This window comes from Belonocnema kinseyi, chromosome 9 (genome assembly GCF_010883055.1).
Source record: "Belonocnema kinseyi isolate 2016_QV_RU_SX_M_011 chromosome 9, B_treatae_v1, whole genome shotgun sequence".
Classification (NCBI taxonomy): Eukaryota; Metazoa; Arthropoda; class Insecta; order Hymenoptera; family Cynipidae; genus Belonocnema; species Belonocnema kinseyi.
Window position 1 is genome coordinate 15,014,717 of NC_046665.1, and position 18,733 is coordinate 15,033,449.

Below are 18,733 nucleotides of genomic sequence, written 5' to 3' on the forward strand. Positions count from 1 at the left end.
TAACTTAACAGAACCTAACGAAATTTTACTTAACGCAACACAACTTAACTTAAGTGTTCCCGTTGTAACACAATAAAATTCATTTCATTGTACTACAGGTGGATAAAATTTAGGCGCACATTACTCATTTGAAGGCACTTAGAACTACACGTAGAATTGACCCCATTTCAATTAACCTGACAATGTTTGTATCAATTAAAATGTAGAACTGTAACTTAAACATGCAAATGAATAAGAGTATTATTCAAAATTTTTTTCTCTCTGCTTTTCTTAATCTTAAGGGATATATTTATACTATCCTTCGTGTTTACATTTTATCTTGCTTTTTATCGTAATTAAATTGATTTATAGACCTACTTAAGTCTATTTTCTGCCTGCTATAACGTGTCCTTTTTTCTTCGAAGGAACGATGCAAAGGGTTACGCTTACATTTAAGACCTACATTCGTTTGCCTTTTCAACATCCAGGAAAAATCAGCCATCATGACCTCGTCCCATCTACCCTGATATCTTTGTTCCATCACTTTTATGTCTTGATGAAAACGATCCCCTTGTTCTTCGCAGAAATCACCAACATTTTCTGGAAACTTATCCAGGTGGGAATCTAGAAAGTGAAGTTTTAAATTCATCAAGCAGCCTAACTTTTTGTAGTTTCTCATCATTTTCACAACAATATTTCCGTAGTCTGGACTTTTCTCGTTACCGAGGAAATTTACGTTTAATGCTTTAAAACTTTCCCAAGCGTCCATTTCAATTTTCGGCATGTGGCTCACGAAATTAGTATCTCTTGTCAATATTCGAATCTGTGGTCCATCAAAGACTCCTTCTTTCAATTTAGCATCTGAAACATTAGGGAATTTAAGGGATATATACTTATAGCATTGTCCATCCTTGTCTAACGCCTTGGCAAATTGCTTCATGAGCCCAAGCTTTATGTGGAGGGGCGGTAGTAAATTTTTTTCTGGATCAACGAGGCTTTGGTTGATGATATTATGAGAACCAGGTTTGAATGAATCTCTTGAAGGCCAATGATTTTGCTGTAATGATTGGCTCGATCTCCGCTATTCCACAGGCATATAAAGAATGGCTCTCTCGTGAAACCCGATTGCTGGCCTAATATTATTGTTATGATTTTGAGATCACCACATATTTTCCATTTGTGATTCGTGTAATTAACTTTTTCAAGAAGCATTTTAACATTGTTATATTCTTCTTTGATGACCGTTGAGTGAGCTATAGGGATAGGAGCGTGAGTATTCGTATTATGCAGTAAAACAGCCTTAATGCTGCATTTTGACGAATCAATGAAAAGTCGCCATACTTCGTCTCTGTACACATGTGTCTTCAAGTGATTTATTAGTGCGTTAACGTCAGCGCATTACACTAAAGAAGACTTTTCGTCTTTAACGAAAAACTTTCTGAATTCTTTGTCCCTGTCGCGATAGAATGAAACTTTTGTCTTTGGCTCTAGAAGATTTCTTCTTTTTAGAAATGAAGCGGCAAATTCAGCGCCATCTTTCGGTAATCCAAGATCTCTAATAAAATCTTTCAGTTCTAGTTGCGACACTAATATTGGAACCTTCAATTTCATTTTATGTACGCCATATTCGTCATCTTTTTCGTCATTTTCATCCGAATCATCAGAACTATTTTCTATTTGATCACTGGTTTCACTACCGTCCCCATGACGTTGACTTTCAACTTTCATTCTATCATCTTCTAAAGCGCTTAAATCAGTCTGGCGTGCATTTTTATTGATTTCAATTTCTCTTGTGACTGTGCACACATTAATGTACGAAATGTTATTTTTATTTTTGGCGTTGAACCCTTTGACGGAATTCATGCAAAAGTAGCAGTCCTTCGCAATAACGGGTTTTTCCATGTGGTTGGTGTAGAGTACTTGCGGTACTTTTCGCTGTTTGAATTTTTTAGACGATACAACATAAGTCTGCAGGAATTGCAAATGACGTGAGGAACCCATTTTGTTTCTTGGTGCAGTAATTTACAGTCAAAACACTTTTCGTAAAGACTATTCACTTCCTCGTCAATGGATTTTCGCAAACTGCTCACTTCATATTTACTGCAAATGTAACAGGATGAATCTGAGCTATTCTTGCAGGCATACGATTGAGAAATGCTCGCGGTTTTTTTCCTTGTATCATGAGACTCTACACCAACCAAGCGACCCATTGATGAAGAGCTACGGTTGCATGATGACGACGTCGGAGAGCCCACTTTCCCACCCTGACCAGACGCCGATACTGGGGGTTTTCCCTGCATCGTAATACACTTTTTACCTGTGTCTGCCATGACGGCATGAACGCCGTTTACCCAGGGGCTCAGCCAATGTGGATCCGTTGCCCACCGTCACCACGTGGAGGTGCCCTGGTTACAGACACAGGCGAATAATGCTAGCAACAAGCGGTTACGAAACTCTAGACATTTACTGCTATTAATGCAAAATATGAAAGTACGCAAGAACAGGGTTGCCAGCGTAATCGGTTAGGTTAGGTCAGGTTTTGTTAGGTTAGGATAGGTTAAACCTCTAGGTAGATTAAGCCGAAGCTGAATGAAACGGTACCGAAAACACAACGGGACAACACAATCAGTTTAATCGTGAGGTTAGGTTAGGTTAGGTTAGGCTAGGTTAGAGTTATTTCTAGGTTAGGCTCGAGTTGACCTATTCGATGTAGTACACATTGGCTACTGGGAAAATATGCTTCCAGAGCTTTACGTGAAGTTCAATAAATTTCTGTTAATTCAGGTTAGGTGAGGCCAGGTTCTGTTGGGTAAAGTTATGTTAAATAAGTTGATATCAGGCAAGGTTTAATCCTTCACAGTTTACGACATGTTTTTGAAGTGAAAATTTGCATCACTGGCATTATTTTGAAATTTATTTGCCTCAGTGCATGATTTTTCGTCATTTTTTGAGGTTATGGCTCAACCATGACGTGATGGGTGATTTTTGATACCGAATTTGAATTCATCGCCCCAAAATCCATAGAAATACGTGTATCTTGTTACCAGATCCGCACACTTTTTTTTGTGTGGCTGTGTAATCGAATCAAAATTCGAAGTCGATATAAGAATCAACGCTTCTCCTTTGCCACCACCTTTACCACCACCTTGCCACCCGTACCGTCGCAATACAGGGCGTCTGCTTGTTATTTATGATCGAATTCTTATTTCAAAATCCTTTCTGCTTGTTATTTATTAACTATTTTCATTTGAAATTCGGAAAGGACATTTTAAAGCCTTCAAAGCATTTAAACGAGCTATCTGGACCATTAAATATATCTATCTGAGTGCCTGCGGCGAATTTCTCAGAGCTTCTCAGAGCCTTGAGAATATTTAGCATATACTCTGAGATTTCTATCGGTAGGGTTAGTATATTTTTAATTACAAGTTAATGTTTAATCTATTACTTGTTGATAATATAAACATTAACAGTAAGTAATTTTCCTATGAAGCATGCAGTTTGTTATAAGTTTTGTTATTAAAGACCATTGCTGGTGTAAAATGCGATAACAACTTTTTCAGATTTTGAGGTTAGGTATTAATTTGAGAATACAAGAGCGAACTGCCTGTCGCAGAGTTAGATAATTTTTGCCAATTTAATGTAAATCATTCGTATATATACAAAAATCTATAGAATACTATTTTTGCTATGAAAAAGAAAAATGTACTACAAAAGCTTTACGAAAGTTTAGCTTTTACTCATTTTTCTTAATACAAAAAAAATACTACGTGTTTGAAATACATTGAAAATTATTGAAATTTTTCATACAACTTTCACAAAAATTTCATTCAAATTTGTAAAATTTTGTGTTGAAAAAACAGAAACTATTTTAATCAGGATTAAAATAAAAAATAGCCTTTTATGTACTTATGCTACGTCTTTTTGATAAATTTTTTAACTGCGAGCAGTTCGCTGTTGAATTGCAAAATGTAATATTAACCTCAAAATCTTAATAAGTTGCTACCGCATTTTATATCAGCAATGAAATTTTATAACAAATTCCATGCATCACAGGAATAATACTTAATGTTAATGTTTATATTGAATGCAAATAATAACTAAAACATTAACATATAACTAAAAATACACCAATGTTACACTAACTTTACTTAATATCAGAATAGTGCAATTAAACTCCTTGCACTTCACCTTCACCACAAAACAGCTGTATAAAATATATAGGCTTCCAATGTTTTATGTGCTTTTAAACAATATATGGTTTAAGAAATGTGGGATTGAATTAATTATTTTCAGGTTTATGGATACATCGGGTCTTCATATCTGCCGACAATTTTACCAAATACTCCATTTTTATTTTATAAAAACACAATTTTGAAAACCTCCAAAAACAAATACATACTATACGGATGTACGGGCACTTTCATTATCACCGAATGGTCGGCGAGAAATTAGTTTTTGACCAACTAAAAAGGAACTCACAACAAAATAGTTGGATTCTCAATCAAAAAGATGAATTTTCAAAGGAGAAGTTTTATATTTCTAACAAAAAAAAAAACAAATTTTCAAAAAAATAATTCCATTTTTAATTAAAAAAGATCAAGTTTCAATAAAAACGATCAAATTTTAAAGAAAAATAGAATAATTCAATTTTTAGTATATAAAAGTTAAATTCTCAATCAAAAATATGAATTTTCAAAGAAGAAGTTTTATATTCCTAACAAAAAACGCCAATTTTCAACAAAATACATACATTTTCAAACAAATAATTCCATTTTTAACTAAAAAAAATCAAGTTTCAATAAAAAATATCAAATTTCAAACAAAAATAAAATAATAAAGAAATTGACACCAAATAGTAGAAGTTTAAAAAAAATGAATTTTCAATCACAAAGACTAATTTTCTATTAAAGAAATTTTTAAAATAAATAATAGAATTTTGTAGAAATTGTTGATGTAGCTGTTGGCTTTGGGGTCAGGTGAATAGAAACTAATTAAGTTGTTTCAAACGTTTCGGCACACAATAGTGGCCTTCATCGGTTAGTTTTATTAAATCTGTGAATAGTATACAATATCTTGTAGGTACGCAGTTTTACAATTGGAAGCATGATTTTTTTATTAATATTTTAGTTGTGAACTAATAAAAATGAAAATGATTTATTTTTAAATTTAAATTTCTTTTAATTTTATTAAGAACATTATTTTATTTTAAAGTAGTACAACTGATGAGAAAAAAATACCAATGTAGTCGAAAAAGTTTTGCCATCAATTTTTTATTTAATGAAACAATTTTCAATAGCAAAAGATGTTTACAAATTATTTTTTCAGTTCACGAAGATTATTATTATAAATGGTGAGAAACTTTATACAGATGTAAATTGTTTCCAACTAAATTAATTTTCAATCCAAGAACAAAATTATAAAAATTATTTAGAATAAGATAGAATTCACTTAAAATCAAGCAGGTTCTATACATCATTTATCAGAATCGTTAGCGATACCATTTTTTTATAGTACACTATGCAAGACGTTTTTTCCCATATAAGACAACAAAAAATCGAATTTGGACATCTATGTTAAAAATAATAAAAAACAGATTCATTTTTACCCATAAAATTAATTCTTTACAAAAAACTATTAGTTTTCAACCAACAATGATATAATAAAAATTTTCCTGAAAGACATTAACTTTTAACAAACAAAAAAATCAAGGACATAGTTGAATCGTCAATAAGCAGGATAAGATTTTGAGAAAGAAAATTAATTTTCTACCAAAAAGACGAATTTTTAACTAAAAAAATTAATTTTCAATTATAGAAATAATTTTTCTTCCTAAAATTGTAAATTAAAAATTCTAATAAAATAGCTGAATCCTCAATAAAAAAAATCAAATTTCAAACAAATAGTGGAGTTTTTAACTAAAAAAATAAATTTTTAATTAAAAACATAGAAATATAGAACCAGAAATAGGATTATTTCTTTTTAGTTAAAAGAATTAATATTTAAAACAAACAATTAAATTTTCAACAAATTAGTTAAAACTTATAAAAATAGATGAATTTGATAATACACAGTTGAACTTTCAAACAACCGGATACATTTTCAACCAAGAACATTAATTTTATATAAAAAAGACGATGTTTGAAACAAATAATTGAATTTTCAACACAAAAATATAAATTTTTAATTCGAAATTTCAATGTTTCAGTGACAGTGGGATTGTTAAAGCTTCAGTTAAAGAACTTAATTCTTAAAAAAAAAGGAATGTGCAACTTGATAGTTTTGTTCTTAATCACAAAGATAAATTTTCAACCAAGAAGATTAATTTCCTAACTGAAAAAGGCGGTTTTAAACAAATTTAATTTTTTAACAAAAAAGGATCCATTTTTTTAATATCATTTTTCTATCAAGAATGGTATAATCGAATTTTCTTTTAAATAAAGTAATTTTTCGCAACATTTAAACAAATTCTGAATTTTCAAATACTGTATGAAAACAGATGAATTTGTTTCCAAATAGTTAAATCATTAACGAAAAAAGATCGACTTTAAACCAAAAGGATTAATTTTCTACCAAAACATAAAAATTAAAAAAATTGAATTATTAAGTAAAAAAGGTCAATTTTCGATTTAAAATATCAATTTTCAACAAAAATAGTAGAATCGAAATTTCTTTTAAGGAAATTGGTTTTTGATGATCTGAAAAGGAATTTTTTTTTAAATAACTGAATCCTTAATGAGAAATATTCATTTCAACCAAGAATATTACTGATTGATCAAATAATTTATAGCAAATTATTTTAGTTTTGGACTTGTAAATGAATGCAATTATTCAGTTTGTGGCTAATACCATTGGCATTGCCACAGTTTTTTTGTTTGTTTGTAAATGTAAATTGGAGTAACTCTATAACCACTAAAAAATATTTAAAAGGTTTTTGAAATGTATGACATTTCTGTAGATAATGTTTGTATTTGTGTTAAAATAATTGTAGATCATCATAAGAAGGTATTGTTTATAGTCTCAGAAGTAAATCCTGGAATATTTTAAGTTGTTTAGTTACATTTTAAGAAAATAATTAGAGACAGACAAGTGACACTTATGGGTTAAAATTATATAACAGTATTTTGAGGTTATGTAATAAGTCATGTGATAGGTCATCTGATACTGTTTGACCGGGAAAAGGACTGTTTTTTCAAATTTTTATTTGAGAAATAAGATTGTGATATATAATACTTAGGTTTTGGATGTCAGTTCTGTAATTTGTAGCATTTATTTCGTTTTTAATATAAACCATTTAAACAGTTAATATTTTTCCTCCTTTGGTTCAATATTAAACATTTTAATGTCTTTAATATTAAAGTTAAAGTTGTGAGAGTATAGAGTAGCATGTTTTGCTAAGGAGGTGTTATCTTTATTATTTAATATGGATCTTTCATGTTCTCTAATTCTAACCCCTAAGTGTCTTAAAGATTGTTTAATATGTATAGCTTTACAATTGAAGCATGGTATTCTATAGATAGTGTTTGCTTTATGTAATTTGTCTGTTAGATCTTTAATGTTAGGAAAAAGAATTTTATTAAAAGTAATTTCAACAGGAAAATCAATTCGTATATTACTTTTTTTAGTGAAAATTCTGAAAAGAATTTCATCAAAACCATTAATAAATGGTAGTAGATAGGTAGGGGCAGTTCTGGCGCATGTTTTTCCATACGAATAGCAAATTTGCGGCTAGAGTTACAGCAGAAGGCTGTAAGACTGGTTTCGCTCCTTGTGCTGACTTACGAATCACAGTTTTGAAGTATCCGATTCACACTATCGATATTGGAAATTAATACTTAAAAATCACGGGAATGGAACTTTTTAGCCCCAAAAATATGGAATGTGATATGATATATGATATCGCAATATTAGGCTATTTAATACCTGCCTTCCCCGGAATTAAAGTTTTTCATCCTAAAGTAATATTTGTTAAATGTTTTATCGCAATGGTGCATCATTGAAAATTTCCAAGATCTGCAACCACTCTCGTGATATTATAACAATTCTCGGTAAACTAAATTTCATTCTCATTACGTCATCGTCGATTCCTGGAATCCTTATCAATTTGAACTTAATTAATTAAACGTTTTCCTTTGATATTTGCCGACATAGGCGTCATATTTTATATGACTTTAACCAATTCTCGGTAAACAAAATTCCATTCTGATGACGTCATTGTCGATTCCTGGAATCCTTATCTATGTGAACTAAATTAATTAAACGTTCTCCTTTGATATTTGCCGACAGGGGCGTCATATTTGATATAATGTTATACAATTTCTGGGGTAAGCAAAATTCCATTCTGATGACGTCATCATAATTCCTGGAATTCTTATCGACAGCGTCGCCATATTTCACCAATATTGGCACCATATAAGCGGTGCACTCTCTGTTCTTTATCATTGTACAGGTAAACAACCACGAATAGGTTTTAAGTATAAAACGCTCTAAGATCTATAAAAAGCATAATTTTTTCGGTGATTCAATCAGTAATAACAAGACACGCATAATTTCAATTTACTTTAAATCTGTGTAGTGTTTCTATAAGTGTCATCAGTTAATGACAAGACACAAATAACCTTTAAATAACTTGAAATCTACGCAGTACGCGTTTCGAGCATTAATAAGAACGGGACTTGTAACAAATTTAATTCATAAAGATTTAAATACATTTTTGGATGATTGTAAACGCATGTGTATTCCACGAATTAGGAATGCAATTAATAGTATAGGTAATATAAAAGCTTGCATTGAATTCATAGGTATTTTCAAGGCATTAGTGTGAGGGGAGGAAAAAATCGACCCAAAACGTGTTTGCACTGAAAATAATCCATTCTAACGTCTACGAATATTGGTGAATGGTTTGAGGATAAAATTCTTCAACAAGTTGAAGTTAAAATTGAAGATTCAAAAACATCAGATTCATTGAATTACCTGTTTTATACAGAGAAAAAAGCTGTAGTGAATATTAAAAATAAAGACTTGTATTGTTTTCTCTGGTCAGGAATGTCAGCTCTTCACCCAGTTAAAAAAGATGGAGGAAGAACCAGTTCTTATCCTAAGCTTCATGGTTCAGAACTCAAATATAATGACATCAAGTTTCCAATTACTCTTGAGGATATTCCAAAATTTGAGAAAATGAACAGTTTAAGTATAAATGTGTACGGATTAGAGTCTGCTCAATACAGCAAGAAAGAGGAAATTGTTCCAGTTTTCATAAGCCAGGAAAAATCCGAAAAAGCAACTATCATCCATTTAGACTAGTGAAATCACAAATAACAAAAGCTGATCATTGCACTTGCTTCTGAGACAGGTGTTTGTGTCACTTTAAATTTGAGAAATCTATAGAAAAGCATAGAATTGATTGTTGATGATGTTAAACATCGGGATCATGACCATTTTACAGGTAAATACCGTGGCCCGTCTCATGACAGGTGTAACGTAAATTACCAAGACTCACATGTAATTCCCATAGTATAATAATTTATCTGGCTGTGACTCTCACTTTTTCATCAAAGAATTGGCTACAAGCTTTGAGGGTGATATCTCATTATTACCTGTCAACGAGGAAAAATATATATCCTTTACAAAAAGGGTGCAAAATACAAAAGTTAAACTCAGATTCATAGACTCTTTTCGATTTATACCAAGTGGCCTCTCGAAATTAGCTTCGAATCTTAGTAATGATGAAAAATTGATTACAAGAAAATATTCAACAAGTGGTTATGAATTTGAATTATTAACAAGAAAAGGCGTATTTCCATAAGATTATGTTGATAATTGGCAGAAATTAAACGAAGACTGTCTGAGAACAAAAGAGGAATTTTATTCTAAATTAAATGATGAGGGTATTTCAGATGAAGATTATATTCATGCGTGCAAGGTGTGGGAAAATTTTAACTTAAAAACGTTAGGTTAATATTTGGATTTATACTTAAAAAATGATGTTTTTCTATTGGTGGACATTTTTGAAAGTTTTAGATGTCGCTGCATTGAAACTTATAATTTGAATCCATTGCAATACTATACAGCACCAGGGCTTTCTTTCTATGCTATGTTAAAGTATAATAGAATTGCACTCGATCTATTAACAGATGCAGAAATGTTATTACTTGTTGAAGGAGCAATAAGAGGTGGTGTGTCATAGTGCTCCAATAGTTATGCGAAAGCAAATAATAGATTCATGGGGTCGAATTTTGATGAAAATGTAAAGCTATGAGCCAATCTTTAGCCTATAGCAATTTTAAATGGTTCACGGATTGAATATTCTGAAGAACTCCATGATTTGCATAAAGTCATACCATTATGTCCAGAATATTTTATACCTCCTCTTCCAACATCTAAAATCCCGAAACTAATGACCAATTTGAAATCAAAGACAAATTACGTTTTCCATTATCAAAACTTAAAACAGTATTTAAAATTGGGAATGAAGCTTGTTAAAATTCATCGAGTTTTAGAATTCAAGCAAAAACCATTTCTAAAAGCCTATACTGATATGAATAATGATTTGCGAAAGAAGGCAAACAATGAAGTTGAAAAAATTTTCTTCAAACTCATGAACAGCTCTGTCTTCGGAAAGACCATGGAAAACGTAAGTAAGCACAAAGATGTTAGGTTAGTGACAAAGTGGGAGGGAAGATGGCGTGCAAAAGCTCTGATTGCCACACCAAACTTTCATAGCTGCACTATATTTGGTGAGGACATGGTGATCATTGATATGAGTAAAACCAAAATTAAATTCAATAAGCCCATCTATATAGACTTCACAGTTCTAGGCATATCAAAGATAATGATTTACGACTTTCATTATAATTACATGAAGTAGACATTCGGTGACAAGACAAATTTACTCTACACTGACACAGACATCTTAGTTTATCACACTACAGAATCAAACTTTTATGAGTATATTAAAAAAGATTCCGATAAATTTGACACCTCAGACTATCCACCAAATAATATATACGAAATTGAATTACTAAACAAAAAAGTCTTGGGACTCATGAAGGACGGATATAACGGGAAAATTGTAACACTTCCATGAGGCTACAAATTCCAATCACAGGGGGCAATGGATGTTGATAAAAATTAATATACATTTTCCAAAAAAAGAATTAAATTCTCAAAGGAGAGCTGAGATTATGTACAGTGATTCTAAACAAAAACTTGTATATATGTGTAGAAACAAGCGAGGTGATTAATGTGACGAGTGATGTGGATATATGAGTCGGTGGGTGAGAGAGATAGAGATCTAGCACTAGTGTATAACCTTTGATGTGGAAGATATAGTCTATAATCTACATATATAATAATCTATATACATATATGATTGGAAATAGCAACAAAAGAAGTATATATGTAAATTGGAAGAAGAAGGAATCGAAAAACTGTAAAATTGTTTGTAAAATACAAGTTATTGTGAATAAAAGAAAATCAATTGAATCTAAATTGTTCTTTTTTTATTTAATGCAAGCTGAAAATAACATTTTTTTAAAACAAATTTACTTCTAACTGAAAAATTAGATGCTAATCATTTTCGTAAATAGATGTATCTATTGGATGCAGTCTGATCCAGCAGATCGAATATACCAATGTCAACGATGTTCACCAACCAATCATTCGCTTATCTATTATTTGCACTTATTATTATTATTATTATTGTTATTATTATAGCGACAAGGAACTCTGAAAAAACAACATAATTTTTCTTTTTCATTCAAAATTATTTTTTATTTCCAATAGAAAAACCAGTACGTTATATTTAAAAATAAATAGATTATAATTAATTATATATATGCAACTAAACTATTTCTACTCGGTTACACTAGTTTTTATATAAACTTTTTCACCACACTACTCATTCGTTTATATTCAAGTATACGATCATGCAAAATTAAGCAATATGCCGTTGTTTATGCGGGACAATTTTCACAAGTTTGAAATTGCAATCAAACGTCAATTGGTCCGTATTTCAAAGACTCATTTTGCTTAGAACAGTCAATTACTACTAGAGGTGCATACTCTATAAATTCGTCTCTCTATAGCAATAGTCGCGGTTCTTTACCATAGTAATTAGCTTGAAAGTTCGTATACATTTCATAAAGAAGAGCATACCTATTTCGATTAATATCAAGATTCAAATTACTATAAGGATAGCACTAATCATTTCAAAGTAGTTTTACATTAGTCAAATTGCAATGATCGAAGTTGCTGGAGCTTCTAATAGTATTATTTTTTCTGTTTGTTTGAAATCCAAGTACAACAAATCTTGGCTTTTCCAATTGTGTTGATATTTTTATAGTCCAAACATGGTTTGAAATAGTTGGAAGTAGAGGATATTTATACAGTTCCCAAGTTCGAAAACTTATTGGAATAGGTGGATCCTTTTCAATATATGTTAGTAACTGAAATTTGCGTGAATCTGACAATCTGACACTAGGCAATAACCACTCTATTTTATTAATTTCAATTTTATACTTCTCAATGGGAGCTGCTTTCAAAATGGCATTTGCATCACTTTTTGATCTTGTCAAAATAAGCTCATGTTTGGCATTGACAATGATTTTGTGATAATCCTCAGCAAAACCAAATATCATGTTAAGAGGTATGGCTACATCAAAGCAACCAATGGCGATGGTTAGTGATTGATTATTATCATTTATTTCAAACCAGCCAGTATTCTGTATGTAACGTGATTGTCCGGGATTTAGAGATACATAATTTTTCATGAGACTAGTGAGCCCAACAATGAGCGATAGATTCGTCGAAAATAATAGGAGTTTCAATATGTAAAATTTCCCCCTACATGATAAACAATTAAACAAAATTCAAAAATACAGATGCAAGCACAAAAAATCTTAAATCTTTTGATTCTCTTCTTTTTGCGAGTAGTGTGACCTCGAAATCCAGCCTTTTCAGCAGCAGCACGTTTTGAGGTGTTGTCCCTTTGACAGTCTGTTGTCGAATGATGCTCTTGCTCCATGATGCTAAAGTATTGTAGCTGAATCCAACTTTTTTATTGACAACAATACCCATTATCGTAAAGACTTGACGTGAAGTCTCAGTGTTATAATTTCTCCATGAAAATTAACCAAATGCCCGTCTTGATCAATAATACGGAGTTGCACGTCTTGATGGCGCTTGGCAAGTAAATGATTTGCAATGGGACTTCCACTAACTTATATCCTGGCGGCACAACGGGGAAAAATTCATGAATAGTGTGCACTTTTTGACCATTGATGTACGCTCCTGTAGTTATGTTACATTCAATTCTGAGAGCATTTATTTTAATGATGGATACTGGTTGGTCACATTCATGATGTTTATTAAGTCCCAATATTCTTAGTCTAAATCCCAATAAACTTGCAATTGAGTCTGATTTTTCAAAATTTATATCTCGATTGCAATATATTTCAATTCGTAATGTATTATTATTAGGTTTATTATGAATTTTAATACCGTTTTTTACTAAAACATTCTGTAGATAGCGCTGTACATCACCTATTTCATAACTTCCTGTAGGTATTTCAATTATTTCTTTACCCACGTAGAATTTATTTTCACCAATGTCTACATTGGGAATTGAGCTGAAGGTTAGAAATTCCACAAGACCAAGAGCGTAATTTTTGTATGGAGACAACTCAATTGGAGGAAAATACTGATTTTCTAGGATCGAAAAAGTGCAGAATAATGTCAACGTCAATGAATCATCCATGATGACGGCTAGTCTTTGACTGGCTTGAAATCATTAGCCTCTACATTTATATAGATTATACATACCTTGAGACTTCAATTGATTGCATAAAAATTTAAGACATAAATGTCCACATACAAATGTATCATAATTTCGATACCTTTCATGATTATATTTTACGCTACCAACACCGAGATACTTAAAGAGATCCAAAGGTGGCCTGAGGTTACCAAACCTATCAAAATAAATTATTTTGCTGCTAAACTTTTTATACGCAGCCCAATGAGTACCTAGATTGTTTTTGTCATTAAGGTTAACAATAGCACTTTCACATTTACGTGGTCCTCAGTTTGGTAATCCATTACGCATAAAAACACCTCTAAAATTTTTAATTTTTAAAGATTTTGCGAATTTAAGTAACTGCATCGGTTAGTGCTCGGTGAGGTAGCGTCACTTTAAGTTTTTTGATTTGCACTGAAGTCCCTCTCCTTGATTATATGATTTTAGATAAAATCCTCTTTTATATGGTTTCAAATAAAGACCTTCCCCACAGCAATGGCTTCCATTGCTTCATTAAGACGTTTTCTTTCTTCAAGCTTTCGTGTTGCATCATTTGAATCATTAACAGCTTTAGCTATTCCCGCAGCTCCGCCAGCTAACGCACCAGTAGCATTTAGACCGGCAAAGATGGGTATAAGAAAGGGTAGAAAGTCACCTAGATTCTTTGGAACTGGTAAAATTCGAGGTTTCTTTATATTTCTTTTTCCAACAGTCTTTTTTACAGCTGCACGTGCACCTCTGTGAGCAGATTTGATAACAATTTGTGCATTATTACCTGGTATCATTGCATTTTCAGCTGCTGCAACTATTTTTTTGAGTGTGGTGGTAGACTTTTTATTTTTGAGACCCATACTGAATTCTGATTCAATTTTCATTGCATTAGTTATTCCCCAAGCAGCGGCCTTTTCACCCAAGCCTGCGTCCTGAGCAAGGACCTTGTTAAAATGCAACCTTATACAAAAGAAAACAAATGATACAAGTACATTTTGACTGTAATTGATATATTTTCCAAATTTGCTTGAGCTATTCCAGCTAAATCCAAGAAGGGTGAAGATGTAGCTACAGCTATGGAATCTATACTTGACAAAGGACGCATACTGAAAAATTTACATGTTTATAGAGGCAAAGAATTTTATAACTTACATTTTGAAAATCTTATGAAGCGATACAAGATAAATTTGTACTCGACGTTTAGCAATCTAAAAGCATCCATTTGCGAGCGATTTAATCGTCCTTTAAAGAATAAAATTTGGATGCAATTTAGCTTACAGAAGAATTACAAATCGATAGATATTTTGAAAGATTTTGTTTCATCTTACAACGATACTAGGTCTCAGACTATTCGAATGAAACTAAAAGATGTTACTGAAGAAAATGAGAAAAAATTGTTGTTTGATGTATACAAAAATTGCAGTGTAAAACATGCAGTTGAGAAAGCGAAATTTAAAGTTGCAGATGAAGTGCGTATGAGTAAAGTTAAGCATGTTTTTCAGAAAGGCTACACACCGAATTGGACAACTGAAATATTTAACGTAAGCCATGTTAAGATTTTATGAGCAAGAACTAGGCAAAGTTAGACCTCCAGACATTTATATGTTTGAAAAAGTACCGAAAAAGCGAGAAAATGAGCTATTTGTAAAATGGTTAGGTTTCGTTGACTCACTCAATAGTTGGGTAGATAAGTCTAGCTTGTAGGTATCTTTTATATTAATTTTAAGTTTCCTTCTGAATAAAATTGATTATTTTCGAATATATATGTCTTTTTTATTTAAACAGTCGATGCATTGTCGCTTCTCTTGGCCATCAAAGAAGAATGTCATGAGGTTAAAGTAACTTTTAAATAATTTCTACTTTTCAAGATTTAGGGTTATACTTGCATGAGGATAACTAGCCTCAAGTTTCACTGCTGATGCGAGCGTTCCGTCTTTTTTAAATTCAGCATCAACAATAATTTGTTTTGTGAATGATGAATTCAGGTTGTATGTGGTCACATGTAGCATTTGAATTTGTGGTGTATAAGGCATGATGAATATCACACCGAAGCTTGTCATTGACTGAGCGATATTTGAAAAAATGCACACACTTATACATTTGTCTCCACAAATTCAATGGAGTGGAAGCGTCCAATCAAATATACCATTTCAAGATGCTGATCTTCACAGGCTTTCTTCATTTGCATAAATAGATTTTTATCCTCTTCAAACATTTTTGCCATTCTTTGAGGTAGGAAAACGGTGAATTTGTTTTCTATGGTTACAAGCGCTCTCGTTCCATATTTTGTTTTAGCTTCCTTAATGTCCGTTATTTCATATCCTTTGTTAACTTCTAGGTCTGTCAGCTTCTTTGTTGGAAGAAAATCTTCACTGCGAGCGGTTCTGTTTAATTTTAGGAAATCCATTCTTTTTTCTTCTCCTTCACTGCTTGTTATCTTCAAGATTCACACTTTTAAATTTCCTTGTTAGAGTTTGTATATCGGTTCGCACTTGAATGGCTTGCTTTAGCTCTTGAATGTTCTTTAGGAATACGTTTAAACGACTTTTTAGCTCTTGTTGCTTTTCTTCTTCACAATCTGGCATCTGACAACAAACAGAAGAAAGAGAAGAACTGACCTCCTCTTATAGACGCTTACCCCCTCCATCAAATTTCTATAGCCTTTTCGTAGTATTTCACCATATGATGCAATAATTAACATGAGAGTGAAAAATTAATACGTATTCAAACGTTTACTCAATTTAGTTCACATAGATAAGGATTCCAGAAATCGAAGATGACGTAATGAGAATGGAATTTTGTTTACCGAGAATTGTTATAATATTACGAGAGTGGTTGCAGATCTTGGAAATTTTCAATGATGCACCATTGCGATAAAACATTTAATACATATTACTTTAGGGTGAAAAACTTAAATTCCGGGGATAGCAGGTATTACATAGCCTAATATTGCGATATCATATATCATATCATATCCCATATTTTTGGGGCTGAAAATTTCCATTCCCATGATTTTTAAGTATTGATTTCCAATATCTATAGTGTGGATTGGATACTTTAAAACTGTGATTCGTAAGTCAGCACAAGGAGCGAAACCATTCTTACAGCCTTCTGCATTCTAGCCGCAAGTTTGCTATTGTGAAATCTACTATCTGACAATTTTATCGCTCTATCGACCAAACCAAAGATGACATCAATTTTATTGCACATTGGGTGATGCGAAGCAAAGTTGAGAAAATGTCCTGACCATACAGGTTTTCTATACCAGTTTGTTATAATTCTATTGTCTACTATTTATGGTGTTAAATCTAAAAAATTAATTTTATTTTCTTTTGCTAATTCAATAGTGAATTTTAATGTTTCATTTATAGAGTTAAATTTTTCAAGAATATCATCGACTTTATTTTTTGGAAGGCAAATTAAGGTGCCGTCTATATATCGATAGTAGAAAATAATTTTATAGTGTAAATTATTTAAAATTTCTTTTTCAAAACTTTCCACCGCTATGTTTGCAGCTGCTGCAGAAATGAGCGACCCCATGGGAAGTCCAAAAATTTGTTTATAAAAAACATTATTGAATTTGCAATAAGAAGATTCTAGATATAAACTGAGAACTGCATTAAAGTCTTTTTTATTTAAAAAGGTGTGTACTTTTATTTCATTCCATTTTTTGTTTATTAAGTTTAAAATTAATTTCCAGGATATATTTGTATACATAGATACATATCAAGTAATACATTTGTATAGTTATTAGTTATAATGATATTATCAATTTTTTTCTTAAATTCCCAACTATCTTTAATATGGTATTCAGTTTTGCCAACAATTTTTTGTAGAGACTTAGCTAGACATTTAGAAATGTTATGTAACGCTGAACCAGGAAAAGAAATTATAGGTCGTAAATGACAATTTGCTTTATATAGTTTAGGTAAACCATAAAATTTAGATGCTTTACCTTTATACTGTGATAGAAATTATATTTATTTTCATCAATGGTTTTATAATTTTTATGTTTTGTTAGCAGTAGTGTGAGTTTAGCTTAAATTTTTCTAGTAGGATCGAAATTTAATTTTTCATATGATGTTTCATCATTTAAAAGTTGTAAGGCTTTAATAATGTAATCTGTTTTATTCATTATAATACTTTTATTACTTTTTCAGCTATGTTAGGATAATATCTTTATTTGTTTCTAAAAAATTTTTGGTTTTTTTTATTTTTTGTTTTAGTTCAAAATCTATTGTATTAAATTTATAATTATAAATCCAGTTTTGTACCCAATATGAAATTTTATTTCTAATGTTATTTCTATTACACAGCCACACAAAAAAGTGTGCAGATCTGCTAACAAGACACACGTATTTCTGTGGATTTTGGGGCGCTGGATTCAAATTCGGTATCAAAAATCGCCCATCACGTCATGGTTGAGCCATAACCTCAAAAAATTACGAAAAATCATGCACTGCGGCAAATAAATTTCAAAATAATGCCAGTGATGCAAATTTTCACTTCAAAAACATGTCGACAACTGTGGGGGATCAGCCCTTGCCTGATATCAACTTATTTAACATAACTTTACAAATGTGTGCTACATCGAATGGGTCCACTCGAGCCTAACCTAGAAATAAATTTAACCTAGCCTAGCATAACCTAACCTAACCTCACGAAACACAATTAAACTGATTTTGTTGTCCCGTTGTGTTTGCAGTACCGTTTGAATCAGCTCGGGCTTAACCTGCAAAGAGGTCAAACCTATCCTAACATAAAAATACCTGACCTAATCTAACCTAACTTAACTTTACGTAACACAACTAAACTCATTGTGTTGTCCTGTTGTGTTTGCGGTACCGTTTCATTCAGCTTCGGCTTAATCTACATAGAGGTTTAACCTATCCTAACCTAACAAAACCTGACCTAACCTAACCTAGCCGAATAAAATTCAACCACACGTGTAGCTATGTAAGCGTACGGTTC

General features: G+C 31.6%; 2 protein-coding genes across 10 annotated transcripts in view; one reads left to right on the forward strand and one right to left on the reverse strand.

Annotated features, from left to right (window-relative positions):
- LOC117180426 overlaps positions 1 to 13,000 on the reverse strand; it is a 69,455-nt gene extending 56,455 nt beyond the window's left edge. The window contains exon 1 of the mRNA XM_033372925.1: positions 12,916 to 13,000. Coding sequence (XP_033228816.1) covers positions 12,916 to 13,000 — 85 coding nt within the window. The remainder of the gene's footprint in view (positions 1 to 12,915) is intronic.
- LOC117179929 overlaps positions 1 to 18,733 on the forward strand; it is a 1,200,486-nt gene that overhangs the window by 103,660 nt on the left and 1,078,093 nt on the right. The window lies entirely within an intron of this gene.